General features: G+C 56.9%; 3 protein-coding genes across 11 annotated transcripts in view; 2 read left to right on the top strand and 1 right to left on the bottom strand.

The window, feature by feature from the left end:
* The first annotated feature begins 608 nt into the window (after positions 1–608).
* PEX10 (peroxisomal biogenesis factor 10) lies at positions 609–9,039 on the top strand. 3 transcript variants are annotated; one of them, XM_032758681.2, is made up of 6 exons: positions 609–788; positions 2,595–2,675; positions 4,167–4,573; positions 6,125–6,300; positions 6,401–6,536; positions 7,179–9,039. In XM_032758681.2, the coding sequence occupies exons 1-6, from the start codon at positions 677–679 to the stop codon at positions 7,245–7,247; spliced, it is 981 nt and encodes a 326-aa protein (XP_032614572.1). In that variant the 5' UTR covers positions 609–676; the 3' UTR covers positions 7,248–9,039. The 3 variants fall into 3 exon arrangements, with proteins under 3 accessions (XP_032614572.1, XP_058300564.1, XP_032614573.1); XM_032758682.2 differs by lacking the exon at positions 609–788 and adding an exon at positions 1,724–1,959 and having other exon boundaries at positions 7,179–8,286; XM_058444581.1 differs by lacking the exons at positions 6,125–6,300; positions 6,401–6,536; positions 7,179–9,039 and adding an exon at positions 5,245–6,060 and having other exon boundaries at positions 628–788.
* A 215-nt stretch (positions 9,040–9,254) lies between these two features.
* RER1 (retention in endoplasmic reticulum sorting receptor 1) lies at positions 9,255–21,642 on the bottom strand. 4 transcript variants are annotated; one of them, XM_058444583.1, is made up of 7 exons: positions 21,445–21,642; positions 16,874–16,961; positions 15,526–15,630; positions 13,324–13,423; positions 11,916–11,994; positions 10,665–10,800; positions 9,255–9,971 (listed from the first exon to the last, which is right to left on the bottom strand). In XM_058444583.1, the coding sequence occupies exons 2-7, from the start codon at positions 16,952–16,954 to the stop codon at positions 9,882–9,884; spliced, it is 591 nt and encodes a 196-aa protein (XP_058300566.1). In that variant the 5' UTR covers positions 16,955–16,961; positions 21,445–21,642; the 3' UTR covers positions 9,255–9,881. The 4 variants fall into 4 exon arrangements, with proteins under 4 accessions (XP_058300566.1, XP_032614575.1, XP_032614576.1 ...); XM_032758684.2 differs by lacking the exon at positions 21,445–21,642 and adding an exon at positions 20,851–21,014; XM_032758685.2 differs by lacking the exon at positions 21,445–21,642 and adding an exon at positions 20,683–20,814.
* Positions 21,065–21,966, top strand: part of MORN1 (MORN repeat containing 1) — a 69,267-nt gene continuing 68,365 nt past the window's right edge. For all 4 annotated transcript variants that reach the window (XM_032758673.2, XM_058444576.1, XM_058444575.1 and 1 more), the window contains exon 1: positions 21,065–21,353. In XM_032758673.2, the coding sequence (XP_032614564.1) occupies positions 21,278–21,353 (76 nt within the window). In that variant the 5' untranslated portion in view covers positions 21,065–21,277. The remainder of the gene's footprint in view (positions 21,354–21,966) is intronic.

The following is a 21,966-nucleotide window of genomic DNA, read 5'->3' as shown; positions in this document are numbered from 1 at the left end:
CCCGGGTCTCGCTTCGTGCCCCTCTGGCCCCCAAACCGACCGGCGCCCCGGAACTGGCCAACCCGCGCTGAGGGCCCGCGCAGCTCAGAGGGCGCGAGGGCGGAACCGCCGCGGCAGGCGCTGGGAGCTCGGCCTCCCGGAGACCCAAGCGCAGGCCTCCGTCTCCCCAACCGTAAATGGGCCCGCAGCGTCTCCACTCCGCAGCGCTGTCCCCAGTGGGAGGGTGGCCCGTGGACGTGCAGGGAGCAGAGCGGGGGCCCGGGGCAGCGCAGGACCCTGGGGGGGTCTGCTGCCTCGCCAGCGCCCCTCGCGCGTGCTCCGCCCCCACCTCGGCTCGCGGGCCCCGCCCCGCTCCGCTCCGCCCCGCCCCGCCCCGCTCCGCCCCGCCCCGCTCCGCTCCGCCCCGCCCCGCCCCGCTCCGCTCCTCCCCGCGCCTCCGACTACCTTCCCGCTGCCCCGCCCCGCGCTGCGCTGGTTCGGACTCCAGCCCCGCTTCCGCCCGGGCCCTGGCCCCTGGCCCCCGCCTCCAGCCCCCGTCCTGCCCCGCCCCAGCACCTTGACGCAAAGGTCTGCGCCGCACGCAGAGCCACGTCGTGCCGTCATCAGTTCTCGCCCGCGTGGGCGTGGGCGTGGGCGTGGCCAGCGTGGCTTCTCGGGACCACCCGAACTCGCGGCCATGGCCCTGGCCGCCGCCGGGCCCCCGGAGGTGATCCGCGCAGCGCAGAAGGACGAGTACTACCGCGGTGGGCTGCGGAGCGCGGCGGGCGGCGCCCTGCACAGCCTAGCGGGTGAGGGCCGGGCGCGGCCGGACGTCCTCGCGAGCGGCCCAGGGGGTGTTGCCCCTCATGGAGGCGGGGTGTCTGCAGTGTGTGGTCACGGTCGCGTGGGCCCGTCGCACAACCTGGGACCCGGCAGTCTCCTTCGCCTGCCCTGCGGCCATTCAAGGATGTGCGGGGCACCTCCTGCCCTTCCTGGCCAGGTGACCCCAGAGGCACAGGCCGCAGACACCGCGGGGGACCTGCGTGGGCCTCCAGTTCCCGCCCAAGCCCCTCCTGTCCCCAGCTCAGGGCAGGTCCAGCTGTGGCCAGCGGCTGGGGAAGACTCTGTCCCCTCCAGGTGTGAGGCCTTGGCAAGTGCTTCAGGCCTCCCTCCGATCCTCCTCTGTGAGCCGAGGGGTCAGAGCGCCCGCCGCGCGAACGCCTCATACCTCGGTCCCGTTCACACTGACCCGGGCCTTTCCTAGGCCTGAGCAGCAGCCTAGGCCCCTCGCCCTGCTGACCCCAGGGTAGGCTCAGCCAGACCCTGCCTGCCTCACCAGGCCGTGAGCTGAATACAGAAGCCAGTGTACTCAATGAAGCAGCACCTGTCATCCCAGCAGTTTGGGAGGAGGAGGCGGGAGGATCGCTTGAGCCCAGGAGTTTGAGACCAGCCTGGGCAACATGGCAAGACCCCGTCTCTACAAAAAATCTGAAAATTAGCCGGACGTGGTGGCGGCATCTGTAATCCCAGCTCTTCAGGAGGCTGAGGCAAGAGAATTGCCTGAGCCGGAGGGATGAGGCTGCAGTGAGCCATGATTGTGCCACTGCACTCCAGCCTGGGCAATGGGGCCAGACCCCATCACCGATTAAAAAACGAAAAAAAAGCCGGGCGCGGTGGCTCACGTGCGTGTAATCCCAGCTACTTGGGAGGCTGAGAATCACCTGAACCCGAGAGGCAGAGGTTGCATAAGCCGAGATCGCGCCACTGCACTCCAGTCTGGTCAACAGAGTGAGACTCCATCTCAAAAAAAAAAAAAAAAAAAGGCAACGCCATGAAGTCTTTGGGGGTGGGGCCAGGCAGTTGTTAAAGGCATCAACTCCCAGCAGAACGTTTCGTGGAGCAGTGGCACTACAGCCCTACAGCCCAGTGGTGGGGGTGTCGTGGCCGCAGGAACAGTGCCATGGGACAGGAAGAGCATGGGTAAATATCGGAGGACAGCCAGGCTCCCTGCCAGGAGGGCCATGGGTGTCAGGTGGGCAGCCATTGGTGGATTCTGAACAGGAGAGTGACATGATAAGAATTTTTTTTGTGTGTACTTATTTATTTTACAATACACTTGGCACTTACCCTGTGCCAGACACTGTTCCCGGTGTTTTATAAATATTGAATCTTCAAACATCCCTACAGGTAGGACTTACTACTCTTCTGATAGATGAGCAAATTGAGATGCTAGAAAGACCTCACAGCCAGCAAGTTGGAGAGCTGCTGTTTGATGCTAGATAGTTGGCCTCTGGCCTGTATTCTTACTACCCCAGACCATCTTTCCATGTGGCCCTCGTAGGCCCTAGAACAGTTGCTCAGGGGAATCCCGGAGCAAGAGATGAGCACAGGTGGGAAGTTCTTAGCAGACTGTTTGCAGTTCACACTAAGGTTAAGGTGGAGACAAGGGGGTGCCTTTGGAGACAGAAGCAGAGAGGGAGGCCGAGTAGTGAGTGTTGGCTTCATGGAAGGGGTGGGACTGGATCTGGGCCTAGACAACTGGGGGAGGACTGTGGTCCCTTATCCTCAGGGGATGCCCACCAGCTCCCTCGGACTAATATTGTTTCTCATCTCAGGTGCGAGGAAGTGGCTGGAGTGGAGGAAGGAGGTTGAGCTGCTCTCAGATGCGGCCTACTTTGGCCTCACCACACTTGCAGGTAGAAGCTCCCATGGGACCTCAGGACTGAGGGCAGCCACACACACCAAGTCCGGGGACAGTGGCCAGGGGACTGCCAGTCAGTGTGAGAAGCTCCTGGAGCTGGCCCGGGTGAGGCTGCCTCAGGGAAGTGCAAGAGGTGCTGCTCCGAGGGAGGCGAGGCATCTGCTCCCAGTAGGGAGCCCATTTTTCCAGCCTTTGTCTGTCCCTGGGGACCTTTGTCTAAGACTTTACCCCGGGTGCCATTGAGAGCCATTTCTCAGTGGCCAGCCCTGGTGGCACCAGTGAGTCACAGTGCTGAGCCATGTCATAGGGTGCAGTGCCCGTTGGTGGAGCAGTGGCGGGTCTGTGGCCCAGGCTGGTCACCACCCTGTAGAGGGAGTTGTTGACAGAGGCTTTCAGTCTCCCAACCCCAGCTCAGCATGTAGCAAGGACCACCGAGCACCAGCCTGCTTCCCTATGAGGGGCTTGCCCTGGGCATCCTGCTGCCATGGAGAGTGTGCTCGGTGGGTGGGAGACAGATGTGGCTGCATCACAGGGCATCTTGGGAAGTGAGGGGCTCTCAGAGATAAAGACCGCGTCTTGGGGAAGAGCATTTTCCAGACCGACAGAGCAAGCAGCCGGGAAAGGCCCTGAGAAGAACACGTCCTTGGCAGATGACCCCGGGGGGCTCGTGAGTTTTGTAAGCCCATAGCTTTCCCTGTGCGAGGCTTGGGGCATTGCAGGGACGTGGGCAGGGGAGAGGCCGACCACTAGCTAAGACCAGACCTCAGGGGACAAAGTTGGGCTCAGGGAGACTACAGAGGCTGTGACAGTCCCCCACGGGATGGTGGTGATACAGAGCAGGGGTGGCAGTGAAGGGGTGGAACACACAGGGAAGGTGCATGCAGGGTGCCCCTTGGGCTTGACCTCAGGAACCGGATTCCTGGCGTTGCCATCCACAGAGATGGGAACAGGGAGCAGGCTTTTCTGGGTGGGGGTGCTGGAAGCTGTCTTGGCAGGGGTGGAATTGGGGTGCGCATCTGAGGATACATGGCAATGTCAGGTAGGTGGCGGACCTGCATGGCTGGCACTCACGAGTCAGGTCCAGGGTGGGCATAAATCGGGTGGTGCCAGCTGTGTGGTTGGTGGAGAGCCATGGGACTGGATCCGGGTGCTTGGGCTAGGGGAGGTGGCGGGGACAGCTAGGGAGAAAGGCGAAGGAGCAGAGACTGTTGGGGAGAAGCCGGGAGAGGGAGGGACACCGGCCAGCCAAGGCCCCAGGAGCCCAGGGCAGCCATTGGCCAGGCCTGTCATGTGCTGCCTGAGGTCACAGTGGGCTTAGCGACAGAAGGTCATGTTGGCCTCAGCCAGCGTGGGGTGGCAGGGGGCTCAAGGGCGACAAGATGGGGCTGTTGACAGGAGCCAGCAGATGGTTGGCTGGCAGGGGCGCTGGGAGCCTGTCCCCGCAGCAGCAGTCTCAGGGTCCACACACCCATCCTCTTCCTCACAGGCTACCAGACCCTGGGGGAGGAGTACGTCAGCATCATCCAGGTGGACCCGTCACGGACACATGTGCCCTCCTCGCTGCGCCGTGGTGTGCTGGTGACGCTGCATGCCGTCCTGCCCTACCTGCTGGACAAGGCCCTGCTCCCCCTGGAGCAGGAGCTGCAGGCTGACCCCGACAGTGGGCGACCCCTGCAGGGGAGCCTGGTGCCAGGTGGGCGTGGCTGCTCAGGGGCGCGGCGCTGGATGCGTCACAACACGGCCACCCTGACTGAGCAGCAGAGGAGGGCGCTGCTGCGGGCGGTCTTCATCCTCAGGCAGGGCCTCGCCTGCCTCCAGCGGCTACATGTTGCCTGGTTTTACATCCACGGTGTCTTCTACCACCTGGCCAAGAGGCTCACGGGGATCACGTATGTAAGTAGCAGGTGCTGAGGGCACAGCCGCTTCGGCCATCCTTGTCACCCCCACTGGACTTGGGTGCATGCACAGAGCTGGCCTTCCAGGCCACTCAGCCAACAGGGTTCTACATCCAGCATCTGTGTCAAGGCAGGAAACCAAATCCTCTGCTTGGAAAAAAAGCATATTTTGTTTAATTACACTTGACTGAAAGATCCAAGGAAGTCCAGACCCTCAGTGTAGAATGAACTCCTGCTGCAGCCCCTCGTGGCCACCAGGCCCTGGGCTCAGCTCTTTACTGACCAGGGGGGCCCCAGGTCACACCTCACCACAGATCCCTGAACCTGGGCCCGTGACTGCCCATGTCACTGCTGTGGGGAACAAGCAGCTTCTCCCAGACAGTGTGGGAGCATGGACTGCAGCCCCGGCCCCAGCCCCTCACCCTTCGCCCCTGCCTGGCCCAGCAGTCTGCCCCATCAGTTGGCCGTTCCCACCTTCTCCCCTCCACAGCCATTGGCACCTCTGCCCATCCTGACGCCCCTGCTTCCAGATTCAGCAACGAAGCCTCCCCCATGGTCCCACCACCATGTCCACCTGCCACAGCGTTAGTCCCTGGCCCACCAGAGCCACTGCTGCATGAGCTCCTTCCAGAACAGCACTCTGAGGAACCCCCTTCCTTTTGTCCCTAGAGCTGCACTGGGCCCCTCAGCCCCTACTTGCCAGGCGACCCCACCTCCACACACACCCTAAGCAGGAGGGCACCGTGGCCTCGTCTCAGAGCCAGTGGTCAGGTCTTCGTCCTCAGCGTACCCAGCCTCACTCACGCGTATTTGACGTGGTTTCTTGCCCCGTCCATGTTGGTGAGGGATTTGCTGAGCTGCTGTGACGGGGGCATGGAAATGGGGCTTAAACCAGATGGGAGGCTCCCTCTGTCCTAGGACAGCCAGGAAGTGGCTGGACACCCAGGGCCCACGCTGGCGGTGTGACCTGCCACCTCTGTATGTGGTTCCCGGCCCTGGGCCAAGGCCATCTGGCTGTCTCCATTTCCCAGCCAGTGGAAAGGGACACGGGAAGCTGAGGGCAGCCAGCTGGCCTTCAGTGGCACGGCCAGAAGCTACCTGCGTCACCAGCAGCAAGAGGGTGGGAGCAGTGTCCCTGGGGCCATGTGCCTTGCTACACTGGGGCTTCGGTCCCTGTAGCAGGGTAGCTGGTGGGCAGTGTCTGCAGCCCCACATTTCCGCTCCCCGCCTCCTTTTCTGAGAGGTGGTCTCTAGACATCCCCACATCCTCACCTGCTCTGCCAGCCTCATAGCTAAGACTCCCTCTGCACTGGCGATGCCAAGGCTGGTCTGGAGCTCAGGCCTCTCTGTCATGCTAGGCTGTGAAGCAGGCACCTCAGACTCCCTGAACCTGCCCCCTGGCTTGATCGTTTCTGCCAGGCACTCCCCGTGCCAGTGAGAGGCCTGGTTCTAACGCGCTGTGTGCCAACTGAACGTGTGACCCTCCCAGCAGGCGCTGAGGCCAGATCCCCTCAGGGTCCTGATGGGTGTGGCGCCGTCTGTCTTACAGCTCCGTGTCTGCAGCCTGCCCGGAGAGGACCTGAGGGCCCGTGTTAGCTACAGGCTGCTGGGGGTCGTCTCGCTGTTGCACCTGGTGCTGTCCGTGGGGCTGCAGCTGTACGGTTTCAGGCAGCGGCAGCGAGCCAGGAAGGAGTGGAGGCTGCACCGTGGCCTGTCTCACCGCAGGTGCGTGCGGGGGCCACACATGGGGGCTGGGGGTGTCCTGGGCACTTCACAAGGACCTGTAAGGTGCACCCACCTTGACGCTCTGCCCCACCTTCCCCAGGGCCTCCCTGGAGGAGAGAGCCGTTTCCAGAAACCCCCTGTGCACTCTGTGCCTGGAGGAGCGCAGGCACCCAACAGCCACGCCCTGCGGCCACCTGTTCTGCTGGGAGTGCATCACCGCGTGGTGCAGCAGCAAGGTGAGGTGGGAGCCTGCTGAGGTCCTGGGGTGGTCAGTGGCTGTGCCGGCAAAATGCACCTGGCTGCAGCAGAAGTGGGGAGTCTGGCTCTGAGCACCCTCCAGTTTGAGGGTACAGAGGTGGGCGTCTTTTTAAAGGCTCCCAGGTAGGTCAGATGTGGGCTCATTGCGGGGGTTAAAGTTCCAAATTCACGTGTATTGAGGCTTTGCTGAACGCAGGTTGAGGTAGTGGCCAGCCCTGAAAGGCCCCACGCCTGCCCCACACACCCCAGCACGCCCTTCCTCCCTGGGTCCTAACCACACTTGGAAACCCTAGCACACTGACTCACACCCACTGAAGATGCCGGCAGGTTGAGAGCAGCACGCTTTCCCAGGAGCTGGGCTTCCTGGGCTGTGTCAGCTGCGGGAGCAGGAGGGAACCTCCCGGCCAAGCCCCACGCCCTCAGCCCCGCCCCAGCCCTGCCCCAGCCCCCACTGGGACTCGGCCTTCTGAAAAAAGGCTGGCTTTCTTGGTCATTAGTTGAAGGAAATAAGTTTATGTTGTGTGTCATGGGCAGAGAATGTGGACAGGACAAGAGATGACGATGGGGATGGGCATGGCCTAGTGGCCCCAGCTGCCGTGACCCCCTTCTCCTCTTTGCAGGCGGAGTGTCCCCTCTGCCGGGAGAAGTTCCCTCCCCAGAAGCTCATCTACCTTCGGCACTACCGCTGAGCCGGCACCCGGGTGGGCCTGGACACAGATGACTTCTACGGGAGTCTGAACACCAAAATTTAGTCTCAAGATTAACCTCGCTTGCACAGAAATTAGAACACTCACAGTTTTTTGTCACGTAAGATACTAACCCAGCCGCCCCGGGAGAGAACAGAAAGCTGTCTCTGGCTGTGCTTTCTCAGCCCTGGGAGGGGCGCCTGAACCCACAACATTTCCCTAAGCCCAACCTGGTAGGACTCAGCCACTGCTTCAGGAATTTCACTTGTTTGGACAGGATTTTAGGTTTCCCTCCCTTCCCCAAACCATACAGTTGAGAAGTAATTCAGATGTAGGCCAGAAGACACTTTATTCATTTATATTGTGAGAGAATGGTTCCATCAGGCTTGTGTTAAGGCAATGGACTGAATGAGTGCGTGTTGAGTTGGGATGGGGCACGGGAGGCTGGCGGTTTACTTCAGCCAGTGTGGTCAGAACAGCAGCCCCACGGCCCCCATCGGAGACAGTGGTGCCCTCCCCGAGGGTAGCTGGGCAGAGCACATCCACCAGGACTTGATGACCACGCAGGGGCAGAGAGAAACCCGCCAAGGCCAGCACCTCTGTCGGAAGCATTTGGCACACACCTTCAATACACGTTGAGGTTGCTTCCAGTTTTAGAAAATAGAAATCTGCATCTCAGCCTGACACGCACAGAGAGGTCTCCTCCTGACCCAAACACACTCACGAGCCAGGTCCTGGGGGTCGGGGCTGCCAGGGGCACCCGAGCCCTCTCCTGGGGGCCTGCTGGGTAGGCGACCTGCTGACCCATGGTAACTGCTGTGTTCAGCCCCTCAGCTCAGCCCCAGCCTATTTCCTGCCTCCATCTGACGTTCCACGTTTTCAAAACTGCATTTAACCTGTGCCAGAGACTTCGCCATAGGCATCTTTAATAAACTAACTCCACCAAAACGTGGGTATGTTAATAACACAAGATGGAACTTGAGATTTCCTAAAGCGCAGTGTTAAAATGCCTCGAGAGTGTATGCCACATTTCCCTGCTGACTGACATAAAACGCCTGGCCGGCAGCACCGACTTCCAGCAAAGACCCGCGCAAACCATGCCTTGCTGTTTGACTTAGGAATGATGATGACCCTGTATTCCCGGGTTAGTCAAGGTCAGCTTGCCAGAGACGGGGGAGGGCGGGGGGGGCTGTGACCCTCTAGACTGGGAGGACCACCAGGAGAGGCACTGGGGGCTGCAGCCGGGTGGGCAGATGCCGCCGTGGCTCCATCCATCAGCACCCAGTCCTTTGATTCACTGTGCTCTGGCCAAGTGCATGCGACTTCCTGTCACATCTTAGGCCTGAGAGCTTATTAAGAAAACAGTATGAAAAATAACACTACTGTCCGGAGTCTGAGAATCCCAAGTGTCTCAACACAGTACCAGAAGTACCACTTGGGAGCAGCACTTGCTATCTTGGGTCAGGGACACACAAGCTTGAACGTGGCCTCTTAAGAGAGGAGCTCGATGTCAGATATGCAAACACTGGTACAAGAAAATCCAGACACTAAGCATTCACCGTGTCAATTCTAAGACAGGAAACACTACCCAGAGTGAGGAGCCTGCGCAGCCCGGGGCCCAGGAGGAGAGGCCTGCACTCGCATCTCAGTGTCTCGGCTGGGACCACAGCTGTGATGTTCTGCTGTGCAAAATGGCTTCACCTTTTGAAAAGGCCAAACAAAAGTTGGGCTTTCCTGTGTCCAGCGACTGCCATGTTTTAGATAAAGACTTTAGTAAAAGGTGGAGTTAAAATCACTTGGTAAAATGTTGAGAGTATTTCTTTACTCACATCAAAAACGATGACATGCAAGTGGGTTCTGCCTCTCCTCCCGCAGTGGGGGGCCGAGTGCTGAACCCACAAAGCCAGTCTGCTCCCTGCCAGCTTCGCTGCCCCTCATGGAGGGTTGCATGAGGACAGATTTAAATTAAAAACAAAACACTCTATATATCAAAGAAATGTGTCAAAATAATCTCAAACAATTAAAATATATATTTATAATTCCGGGCCCTCAAAAGCAATCATGGTAGTTAAGAACAAAGTTTTGAGTCATTAGGACAGAGGCCAACTTTAAACATCTCCAGTGAGATGGAATTAGGAAACTGGCATTAGAACCCCACACAGTTACTTGACAATCACCTTTAAAACGTTCTTTCAGACACGCAGGAATCAGGCTAGATCATCCCTCGGGCTCTGTGGAGTGGCTGGCACCACCTGCGGCTGGTGGGGAAGGCGGCTGGTGGGGAGCGGCCCGTTCCTCCCTCGCAGGCCTCGCTCCTGCCTGCCCACCTGGCACGTGGGGGACCGGCCACTCGCCCTTGCTCCCATAGGCTCCACCCGCCTGGCTTCCCGCCTGCAGCTGACTAGAATTCCATCCGTGAGAAACACCTGAACATCACTGAAAAAGAAATCCATGCGATTTGGTTTAAGCGCCAGTTTCTTCAAGAACCTGATATTTCAGTTACAAATCATTGAAGCTCCTTTTTAAAAAGAAAATTTGACTCCCTCGTAATCAACTACTTTATGTGAAGAAAAAAGGCATCGTTAACAACGGCTCAAAACCATTCTTGCAACACGTGAGGCAGCCTCAGTCCCGCTTCTAGCTGGCGAAGGCCTTGCCGGCATCCTCCTTGCCTCTGTACCTCCTCTTCCCATGTGTGAACGGGATGTACCGGTACTTAATCATGTGCTGGGGAGAGAAACACAGACTCAGTTACTGCACAACCGCTCTCCAATCAGTCACACTGTCCCCAAATCTGAGCAGCCAAAGGTCCCCCATCTTTTCTATACATCAGACAAGTGGAATTGGGGCCCCAGTGGCTTCCTGGGCCCACATCAACACAGCAAGACCTTCCAAAGCCCACGAGGCCTAGGTTTGAAACCCCATCAATCCCAGTGTTTCATGAGCCTCCCATGGAGGAAGGGCAAGGGGGATGTGAGGTGGCCCAGGGTCCTCTCTGCAGCCAACACCCCGGGCACAGAGTGAGGCCTGCAGCACGAAGGCCACACCATTAAGGGCACAGTCCACAGTCTCGGATAACTTCCCCCTAACACCCTCCTCCTCGGGCAGGCTGGCACAGGGCGCTGGGCACCCTAAGAGGAGCCATTGGGACACTGCGCACGCCGGGGCTCTCCCGCCCAGCTTCCACAAAGCTTCCACCAAGAGCCCGCCCGCTCTGACAGCTGTGCCCTCCATTTAGTTAGCCGGCTGTGCTGGGGAAGGGAGCAGTGTCCTCATCACACACAAGACGGTGCCACTTAGCTCCACATTCACACCAGGCAGACTCTGCCACCACCCGCCACAGCCCAGCACAGCTCCCCCAATGCTGTGGGTAACAGAACAGCGATTGCGGCCGGCGTGGCGGCAGCGCCTCTGCTTTACCTTGATTTGCCTCTTCATTGTGATACAGAAGAGCATGATGAAGTACATCACCAGAATCGGCCAGAACACCGGCACGTTGAAAGCGTCGAAGAAAGTACAGACCATAGCCACAAGGATGCCCTTGGTAGCCGCATGCCTTCAAGTGGGGAGAGAAGGTTAGCGCCGCATCTGCAGCCAGCGCCGGGCACCTGCCGGCCGCCTCCAGCTTTGCAGCTGCACCGACCGTCCCCGCAAACAGAAGCATCCCTGTGGAAAGGAGGGGTCTACCCTGGGCACAGCAGCAGCAGGACCCTTTGCATGTAGCTCCCAGACATGTACTGCTCTAACCACAGAGACATCCTTCTCTTACTCCCTTGAAAGATACAATTCTTCTTAAAACTACACAAAGTATAAAGCATCAGTACTGAAGCTTGGGGCCCCATGCCTGCTGGCTAAGCCTGCGATCTGGAGAGAAACCCAGGCTGTGTCTTGTGGACCATCCACAGCCTTCACCTTGTCACTGTGGCATGGCCACCAGTGCTCCCTTCCATCCCAGCGCATGGCCAACAGATGCCACCGCCCTGGAGGCTCAGCTCTCCCTTCCTAGGCCAAGCTTCTGGTGGCTTCCAGGGCCCCTGATCTTTCTGCGCCACACTCCATCTGGGGCTGCAAAGTCAAGGCGTGGAGCCCCACGAGCTTGGCAGGCTCCTTCAGTTTACTGATCCAATAGACTTGGGTTCCTCCTGTGCCCCCAGAGTAGGGTATGAGGGACAGGACAAACAGATGCACAGAGCTCCCATCCCTCTGATGGCTGCACCACCCACCTGTGCCTAGCCGTGCAGACAGGGACACCTCGGCTCAAACCCCTCTCAAAAATGACTCCAGGAGAAGGCTAGTCCCCCTCTGCCAGCCAGAAGGAGCCACAGGGCTGGGTATGGGAGAGAGGACAGAGGGAGGAAGGAGGAGGGAGGGAAGACGGAGACTGGCCGCAGGGCCTGCCCTCCCTAGGCCATGACCACAGGAGCCGGTGCGCACTCCATCCCAGACTCAGCCTCCTTTCTGCCAGCCTCCAGGGCACTGGTGCTGACTTGAAACCAAGAGAATGCGGCAAGGTAGCGAGTGGCCTTCTACAGAAAGCCCCTGCGATTCCCCGTGCCCAGCCCAGCACAGCAGTCATCTTTCAGGCGACTTGAACAAAAATCAGTGTAGTCTCAGTCTCAGCCACCCTTGAGCACAATTCTCCTTCTCAAATACCGTGAACAATTAGCTCACCAAAATTTAAACTCCGGAAGCCTTCGAATGAAAGGGCGGAATTCCTCGTTCTGTTTGGTGGGTAGTGAAGGACCGTCATCTGCAAGGCAGAGCAACCATCAGGGAGGGCACCTCTGTTCATCCCCATCACAGTTCTACCTTTTCCCCTCAAGGCTTTGGACTAACAGGTCTCACAAATCTAAACCGAGATTCGTGTCGTTTAACCAAAAAGAAAATGGGTCTGTGGTCAACTGACACATCCAATTCACTGCTTTCAGAAGGTGCTATCAGAATGTTTTTAGACTTCCATACGTTTTCAATGCATGAAGAATTCAACCACATATAAACATCCAGGAACACGTCAGCTGCGCCACGTAAAGGCACAGAAGAAAACAAAGGCGAATTAAAAAGCAAGCGGCAGAGAACAGGGCGGGGCCAAGGATGCGCTGACCGTGGAACCCAGGCACCAGGCCTGTCCCACCAGCAACCGCACCAAGCCCACGCTCACCCCACCTCCCCCACTGGGACAGGTGCTGCTCCCCATTTACAGATGGGAAAACTGAGGCCTACGGGAAAGGGGCTCTTTGTTATTTTCTAGTCTCCTCCCAACAGCAACAACAGAGAGGGGCTGTGTTCCTGGCAATCTTTTCATCACATATCCTACACAGAAGACTCACAGGCTTCCGGCCACACAGTGAGAGCATACCCTACTCCCTGACAGCAGGTTCCCCCAGAATGAGGAGGGTCCTGGCAGGGAGCTGCGTGTGGGTTTTCCCTCAATGGCCACGACGTCCTGGAATGCAGTTGTTTGTTCCTCGCCTGGGGCTGGCCAGTCAGGCGTGAACTCAGGGCCCCTACCTGGCCCAGGCAGGCCCAGGAGCAGCGTGATTCTTCCAAGAGTGGAGCACGAAGCGCCAAGAACACTTCAGCTCACAGCTCCTCAGAAACCAGAGAAGGCCGCCCAAAGCCTGACCCAACGCGATGTTGGCATTAGGGTCCCGGCAGTCTCTGTGCACCACAGTGAGCTGCCTGTGGAACCCTCTGGCTACAGGAAAAGGTAACCTCATCCTGGCTGCCTCCGCTGATTCTGAGAGGGACCACTGACTGGGGTGGGACAGGTGCCGGAGTCGGACCATCTGCCTCAGACCCCTACTGTCTGTGGTGTCATGTGACCTCGAACACGTTACCTAACCCTGTACGCCTCAGTTTCCTCATCTGCAAAGTGGAAAAACAGAATGAATACCCACTTCACGGCTGTCAGGAGGGTTTGAAGAGTCATTCTACAAACGTATCCTGATCACCCAACGTTACAAGTACATTTCAACCCCAAGAGAAGAGTCTCGGGTGTTTCCAAAGAACACTGGGCAATCCCATCAGAAAAGAAAGGCCCAATCTGCCCACACAGCCCAGTGCACAGCCGCTACCCTACCTGAGTCTTCCATTAAGGAAGGATCCACTTTGGGAGAAAGAAAAGCTATGAAAAGATTTAGATGGTAGATCCCCAAGGCATAGGTCACAATGTACCAACCCTGAAAGAGAAGGAAAGAGAGTCAGTGGTGCACTCTGACTGTCCATCAGCCTAAGCCAGTTCACGTTTGCACTCCGGTTCACTCTCAACTTTGTTTTAACTGATCTAACTTTGTTTTAACATACAAAACTAACTTACAGCAAGGACAAGGAAATACAGTGAAATCCCATGGTAACAATTTATCTCAAATTATACTCCGTGGGAACAGAGACTAAGTGGACAAGCAAGGGCCCAAATAAGCAAAGCTCTTCAAGGGTCCAGTTAGACACGTGATCCCTGAAGCCACAGATGCCCCACAAGGAGTGCAGCAGAAAAGGAGACTTTTCTCAAGAAGCACATGCTCAAGCTACAGCACAGGCTCGGGTGGCCCTGGCAGCTGAGTGATGCTGGCCCAGAGCCCCCACCAGGAGCAGGTTCATCAGAAACAGAAGACAGAATCTCAATTGTGACTGGAGGCATGCTGGCTGATGTTCCTCCAAGAGACAATTCATATTGCCAAAAACACTCTGCCAGGAGGGTTAAACCTTTGCCCAGAAGAAATCCACAACTGGGAAATCCAGAAAAGTGTGCTTACAGCAAGCCGTCCTCAAGAGATGCAAAGTGGGGAGAATTTTGGCAAGATGCCTGAGTGCAGCACACTTACTTGCAACTAATTCATTTTTAAAATGATTAAGCATATCCCGTTAGAAGCCAGAACCGCATTCTCAATTTCAAAAGCCTTAAATTTCTCAGTCGGGTGTGGTGGCTCATACCTGTAATCCCAGAACTTTGGGAGGCCAAGGCGGGTAGATCACCTGAGGTCAGGAGTTCAAGACCAGCCTGGCCAACATGATTAAACTTCGTCTCTACTAAAAATACAAAAATTAGCCAGGCGTGGTGACACATGCGTGTGATCCCAGCTGCTCGGGAAGCTGAGGTAAGAGAATCACTTGAACCCGGGAGGTGGAGGTTGCAGTGAGCTGAGATCACGCCACTGCACTCCAGCCTGGGCGACAGAGTGAGACCCCGTCTCAAAACAATAAATAAAATATAAATGCTTTAACTTTCTCATACAAACAAGAAGTCTTTCTGCCTAAAAGCTTTTCAAGTTAGACGGCTAAACACTAGATGTGAGGGTTAACTGGATGTCTGTGTATCATCTTCGTGCTGCAGGGCCACACCTGAAGGGACGTCAAATGAGGCACGAGCTTGGTTTAGAACACAGTAAAACTGACCTGTGGGTGCTGCACTCTTCCCGCCCCCTGCTCCTGCCTGAAGTCCCTGATTCAAGATTTCTAGGTCATTCTTTCCATCAGAGAATGGACCGAGTTCCAATTTAAAAACAAAAATAAATTAATTAATTAAGGTGTGTGCTTTAAACAAGGAAGTATCTTCCACAGTCCCCAGAGGAGAAAATCGCCCAGACAAGGCTTTCAACATGCCCTGCTCTGCACGTAAGATTAAGTAACCTCCTCTAAAGACCTATGAAGAATTCCCATCTTACAAGTTTGCTCCTAGAAACCCCGTGTTTACCAGCAAGTAAAGGAGCACCCAGGTGAAGTCTGAGATGACATCGCCTGACCTAGGGGTACCCAAAAACACACGAAGGAAACCCTCGAGACCTCCTTCGGTCACTGTCTCTCTTATTTGACTCGGCGTCTCAACCTGCACTGTGCTCTTTGGCCTCATACAAGGGAGAACCCAGGAAAGGCTAAATAAACCCTTTTGGACGCCGAATCATTCATGACACCCAAGGTATGGACTCTTCACCCGAGGAATGAGGCAGCCACAGAGCGCCACCTTGTCCTGAGCATCACGCAGCAGGGTCGGAGGGACACCAGCGGCTCCACTGTCCAGGCCTAGACATGCCCAGGGCAGGGCCAGGCTGGGCTCAGGACAGCCTGGGTATACTGAGAAGCCTGGCAAGGGGACTCCGGGTGAATCATAAACAACCCTGTTTGTTAAAGAGAGTCACTGAGATCTTTCTGACATTTGGTATTTAGCTGAAAATTGATTACTAGAGACCATTTCCTGCAAGACAAACCGTATCAACAACATCCCCACGAACACCACGTCCAGGTAACATGGACAGAGCCAAGTCTCATCACTTCAGCCCACACCTACCTGCAGCAGGTAAACTCGAATCATGTAGACAAAGCTCAGGCCCAGTGTCACGACCCATCGCACAGCCGTGTAGGGTGTGGACTTGTCTAGCCAGGACTGATAAATCTAGAAAGACAAGAGTCCAAAAGCATGAAGCAGGTCCTGTAACTTCTGTACTGACCCTGCCACAAAATGTACCTTCTGCTAGGGTTGGCTTTCAATTTTTAAAAAAGCTAAAACAGTGAGTTAAAATAGCAAGAGATCATCTATGTATCAACACAAAGAAGTGACTACAATTAATCCAAAGTTTATTTTCAATAATTCCTGAAGCAGGTTCATCTCTTAAGCAAGACTATTACAAAACAATCTCCTAGGAGACTGTGGCATTGTGCTGGCCTGAAGGGATCACTATGGGGAAGACCCAGCCTCACCCTAAAGAGAGGACTGTGCATCTCAAAGTCCCCACCCTACAGCACAGCCCTTATCGTCACATCTCAAGTCAGCTCCCCCATCTGCTGCAGCCAGCGGCCAGCCTTGCCCCGCTCCCAGGCCCACTGGCCACAGCCTGAGCCCCAGCAGCCACAGCTGCATGTGTGTGCATCCAGGCGGCTGTGGACATGACTGAGGGACCCCTTAGTTTTATGTACTTAATTTTACAAATATACGTAAGTATGGTTTTTTATTTTAATTTTGAAATTTAATTTTCAAATTGTGAGAAATTTCCAAATTCACAAAAGTAAACAGATTATAGAAGCCTACATATGCCCATCACCCAACTTCATTAATCGCCAATCGCTTTTCATATGTGATTTAATTAAGAAGGTGATGAATTTTTATTTGAGCCAGATCCTCAGCACCTGGAACTGCCGGTGACCCAAGCTCTTCCTGAGACTAAGGTTCAGACTCCAGTGTTCAAAGGCAGCTCTAGGCCCCTCACTCACCAAGCAATGCACACAAAGCCCACACAAGAGCCTCTCGCCCTCAGGGGCAGAACCGCCGACCTGACACGGGGCAGGTGGGGCTACCAGCACCGGGGACATGGGTGGCTGGGAGAGGGACAGCAAGAGCAGAACGGCAACCACAGCCCCGTCTGTCCTGCCTGGAAGCTGAGACTGGGTTTTACATTTTTAAAGGTTGGTGAAAGGAAAACAGAAACAGAAAACGCATATGTGACCAGGTGTGGCCCCAGGGCCTGATCTCTCCACAGCTGGCCCTTTACAGTGAAGAGAGCGCTGTCTTCAGGAAGTTTGAGCCTGAGGCGAAGTAACTTCTCCATCAGGAACACCAGCAAACAGTTCCTTCCGGAAAATGCTGGGAGTCCAGTTTCTTTTTCAAATATTTATACTCATCTACTAAAAAACCCACCAACCTGTCCAAGTCTTGTGAAAAATCTGTACACCACCGAAGGTTTCCCATGGACGGACTCTCCCACACTGTCCCCTTCAGACATTCTGTAACTGGGAGAAAAACATAAAATACTTTTCAATAAAAAGCATTCAAGGGTGTGAAATCTCGGCCCTATTTTCACCAACACTGTCAAGTAGGTTTCTTCAACATTCAGTATTTTGTCCATACCACTTGTGTTTTTACCATGAATTGTTCGGGAAAAAGTAGCAGGTACACAGGCTTCCATGGGGGGGAAGGGCAGCGTGAGACCCATGGGCCTAGGAGCACAGGCCGCGTTTCATTCCCGCTCTGGCACCTCAGTCACCTGTGTGGGCGGCACCGTCCACCCCACTGGCCCCAGGAGCAGCCTTGCTGGCCATGGGATCCACTGGCTGGTCCAAGGCACGTGGCACTGCACGTCCTCCCTCCAAGGACCGCATCCTCCGTGGATCCCTGAGGGTTCCCCTGCCCAGGAACCCTGTCTGCTCCACGCCCTGTCCTGAGGCTCCGGTCTGGCAGGAGCAGGAGGGGTCCTGTCCTCTCAGGGCCAGGTCCTCCACCCCATTAACAGGAAAATGTTATCTGCAACTCTCAGGTAGTCCATCCATCTGCGTCCCAGTTTCTTATCTGGCAAGCGGAGGTAACTTATCTGCTCCTATTTCAACACACTGCTGTGATGCCATGAGGAATTCACCTGAGAACCCAGGTGCCAGAGGTCACATTGTTTACCCACTTAATTCCCAGATGCTCAAGTGAAGGGCATCATGACCCCCATTTCACCAAGTCTCAAACAGTGGAAGCCACATGTTCAAGGTCCCGCCACAACCCTGCTTCTGGGCAGGCCAAGCCAAGCCTGACTCCCACCTGGCTCCTCAGCTGAGCACGCCGCCACCCCACTCCTGAGAAGAGACGGCGTCAGGACCTGCCGCCCTTCGGGAAAGCACAGCTGAGTACCCAGGGCCTGCCGGTTGTCTTTCCTACTTTAAAGATGAGATGCCTGCTGGCCCCTGAGCTAGAGAAGATGCCAGGGGTGACGTTCACCTCCTCCGCCACCCCCCATCTGCTCCCTCGGCAGGGCAGTGAGGAGAAACAGACTCTGGTCTCAAGTTTGGCTTAAAGTCCCACCTGCGCTAAGCGGCTGTGAGGCCTTCAGCAAACCCTCTGAGCACGCAGCCAGCCTCAGTTTCCTCATCTGTAAAATGAGGCTCTAAGAAATACCAGCCACAAAAGCAAAGACATCATTCCTCAGCAACCCGTGGGGTCAGTCTTTTTGTTCTCATTTACAGATAAGAAAACTGAGGCACACAAAGGCTAAAGAGTTGCCCTGGCCCATTAGCATGTTCGCAGTGGGCAGGAGCCAGAACGTGCACCTTCCTGAAACCAACTCTTTTCCAGTCCCATCCTCACTGTGAGCACTGGGGAAATCTTCCCTTCAGGTGGAAGGCAGCAGGTTGCCAGATGTAATCCCGCCCTCAAGTGCCTTGGCTCTCCCATCACAACTGACGCGCTGAAGTGATCCAGGCATCTCCCTCCACGTCATCAAGTCTGTGCAGAACGTGGCTCTGTGACACCATTCCTGGATCCTCTGTGCGGAGTGCCAGGCTGGCTCAAGGAGACCGAGGGGCCCTTTGGTCTTGCGGAGCCGTGTAAACCAGACAGAGGAGGAGCACCTTTACTCTCCACTGAAAGAACTCCGTATTTAAATAGAGGCTACACTAAAATGCGCCACCTGGAATGGCCACCCTATTTAGGCCAAAGCCAGGTCATCTGAAAGCCACCCGTCACACTGTTCGTCCTATAGCTCCTTGTAAGTTTCCCCCTATTTTACTCAGATTGTTTCCCATTAAGGCACTTTTACTTGACTGGAGGTGATGAGAGTAACATCAGAGAGAAAATACCCGGCTCTCCCACCAAAGGGTGTTCTCTAGGCAAAGCTCAGAACTTCTCACTCTCCAGCTGAACATGTAGAAAACCTACTCAAAACGCCATCAGCCAATTCTGCTTGTCTGATACACACAACACATATACCAAACACACACATATACCAAACACAGCTTGCACCCTGACTGAACGCATTGCCAGGAATAGCCTGAGGCAGGGCAGCAGGAGCAAGAACGTGAACTTTGGACTCCAACGGCCCGCTTTCAGATCCTGGCTCTACCACTCTCTGCCAGTGTGACCAGGACAGGCTATTCCAGGATGCCTCAGGTTCTAGTCTGTGAAATGGGACAACAGCACCTCTCGTGCTTTCTCCACGAGGCTCTCGTGAGGAATCAGTGGGCAGCCCGTGGAGCACCCTTGGAGCCGGGCAAGGCAGTGCCAGCCCTGTTCCCGGATCAGGGCCAGCCCTCGCAGCAGCTGCCCCCACTGCAGTTGTCTTCTCCGCTCAGTTTGAAGGCCACCTCCTCTTCAGAGGCCTCCGTTACCGCCCACACTGACCCCCAGTCCCTTACATCACATCACCGTTTTTATTTTGTGTACAACTATCTCCTGATACCTTTCTGGTTTACTTCTCAAGTTTCTCCTGCTAGAATGAAGCTCCTTGAGGGGTCCCTGTCTGGTTCGGGGCTGGGCCCTGCCACCTGGAAGTCCATTACATAGTAGACAGCCCATCAATTACCTGTTGAAGGTGACTGCTTTATGCCTGGTCACAAACAAAACAGAAAGGGAGATAAAACCAGTCCAAGCAGAGACCACGAGGACTTGCCAGAAAGTGTAAGACTCCCTATGTGCCTTGTTCCAGGGCCCGTCACTTTCATCCACATTTGTGGTCCATCACTATGCGCGTGGAAAGGATGAAGTCCTCGGCCTGGCGTTCGGGAGCACTGAAGTCTGGGATGAAGTCCTCGGCCTGGCGTTCGGGAGCACTGACAGTCTGGCTCCCACCTTTCTCTTCACGTCCCCATCCCCAATTCCTCCGGGACTAAGAAAGCCCCTGGCTGCTGTGCACCAAGCTTCACGCCTCTGGTGTTGTTCAGTCCTCTGAAATGCCCTCCCAGACCCCGTCTCTTCCTTCTTCCCAAGGCCACATTCCAGCCTGGGCTCCTCCCTCCTCTGGGCCTGACCATCTTACATCTCCACCTGGCTCTGACACACTGTAACCGCCGTCGCCGTCACCTCAGGCATACGGCAGAAGCCATGTGAGAGTCTGAATTACTAAGAACCCTTTATCCACTTACGGGGATAACTGCATCTTCCTGGGAAATGTCAACTCAACTAAAAATAAAGTGCTTCCAAGACTAGCGGCCAGTCTCTACTCTTCATAAAGGGAAAAGGGCGAAAGCCCACTGAAGGTACTTAGGCTGAAAGCAGCCCTCTGTGCTGTAAGACACCTGGCAGAGAAACGAACGATAACTTTATCAGTGGGGCCACAGACCAGTACTAAGTCAGCCTGGAGAATTTATGATTTTATTGCCTATTTAGAATACGATCAAAACCGATGTAACTAGTTTCCCTTCAGCCCGTCAGTAACGCCTTCACCCCAGAGCTTAACACTAAATCCTACAGATAAGCGCTGACCTGGACGCAGGATGGGGAGAGGGCACATTACTCTCGAATACAGCCCAACTCGCAGCGCTGTGGGGGCGGCGACTGCCCGCTTCCCCCAGATGCCCAGCAGGGGAAGCGGACGAGACGCGGCCCAGGTGGCTCGAGGGCTGCAGCCCCCGCCCGGCCCCTCTCCCGCTCCCCCGACCCTCGCAGGCCCCAGGACTCGGCCGGCACCTCCAGGCCCCTCTCCACCGCACCCCCCAACACCCCGTCCCGGGCCCGGCCCCGAGGCGCGACCCGTACCCCTCAGGGCCGCGGGTCAGGAACACGGTCCCCGCGGCCACCCGGGCCCCGACGGCCCTCCCCGCCCGGCCCTCAGCGCGGCCCCGCCCGCCCGCGGCCTTGACAGCCCGGAAGGAGCGGAGGCGGCGCTGCCCGGCCGTTCCCGCGCCACGCAGCCCTTCCTGGCACCTCGCAGCTCCGCTACGGCCGAGCCGCGGTCTCCCTGACGGCCGCGGGAAGGAGAACGGCGGGGCAGGGGCGGCCGCAGGCGCTGCGCTCCGGCTCCGGGAAGCTGCAGCGAGCACTTCCGCTCCGTCCTCCGCGGCACCGCCTCCAGGGCCCCCAAGATGGCGCGAGGGCGGGGCCAAGGGCTCCAACCATTTCCGCTTCCTGCGCAGACGCGCAGGCCGTTGGCGGGCGGGCCTCTCGGCGGAAGAGACGACAGCGGCGGAAACGCGCACAGGCGCAGCTGCGTCCTCTGGCTCCGGGCCCGGCTAGCTTCGCTCCAGAGATTGCGCGGGCTCAGGGACTAGGCCCGTGGCCACACACCCCCCCTTGCGACAAAGACCAATGGAAGCGGGCGTTGCTGGTCGCTAAGGGAACCCCCGGCGGCAAGATGGCGGTGGCTGGCGAGGGCACCCCGAGCTCCCGCGGGCCGCGCCGGGACCCACCGAGGCGGCCGCCCCGGGACGGTAACGACTGCGGGCCCCGGGCAGGTCGCCGGCAGCCCTGGGTTCCGTTCGGGGTGCGATCGCTCTACGCCTTCGACCCCCAAATGCTCACCTCGGAAAGTAGGGGTCCAGGTGCCGCGGTGGAGCCAGGGCCGCCCTCACATCCCCCACTCCCACAGGACTCGCCGTGCGCCTCCTCGGGCCCGGCTCGCACCTTTCCCCGAGCCCTCCTCCCGCAGCAGGCCAAGCCCTGCAGGGGGTCGCCCACCGCGGGCTCCTAGCAGGGAAGACCGGGTTCCGGCGCAGCCTCACAGCCAGCCGGACCTGGGGTTGCCATGGGGATCCCGAAGCCCAGGACGTGGGGCGAGGGCAGGCGCAGGAGCAGCACCAAGCCTCCTGACTTCCTGGCCGGTGCTGTCCAGAAACGCTAGGACGCGTTTCAAAAGCAGTTTTTGCCTGTACTCCCAGCACTTTGGGAGGCCGAGGCGGGTGGATCGCCTGAGGTCAGGAGTTCGAGACCAGTGTGGCCAACATGGCGAAACCCCGTCTCTACTAAAAAAATAAAAAAATTGGCCGGGCGTGGTGCCTTCTGTAGTTCCAGCTACTCGGGAGGCTGAGGCAGGAGAATCGCTTG

Source organism: Hylobates moloch, unplaced genomic scaffold (assembly GCF_009828535.3).
Source record: "Hylobates moloch isolate HMO894 unplaced genomic scaffold, HMol_V3 SCAFFOLD_9, whole genome shotgun sequence".
Lineage (NCBI taxonomy): Eukaryota > Metazoa > Chordata > Mammalia > Primates > Hylobatidae > Hylobates > Hylobates moloch.
This window is presented reverse-complemented; position numbering and strand designations above follow the sequence as displayed.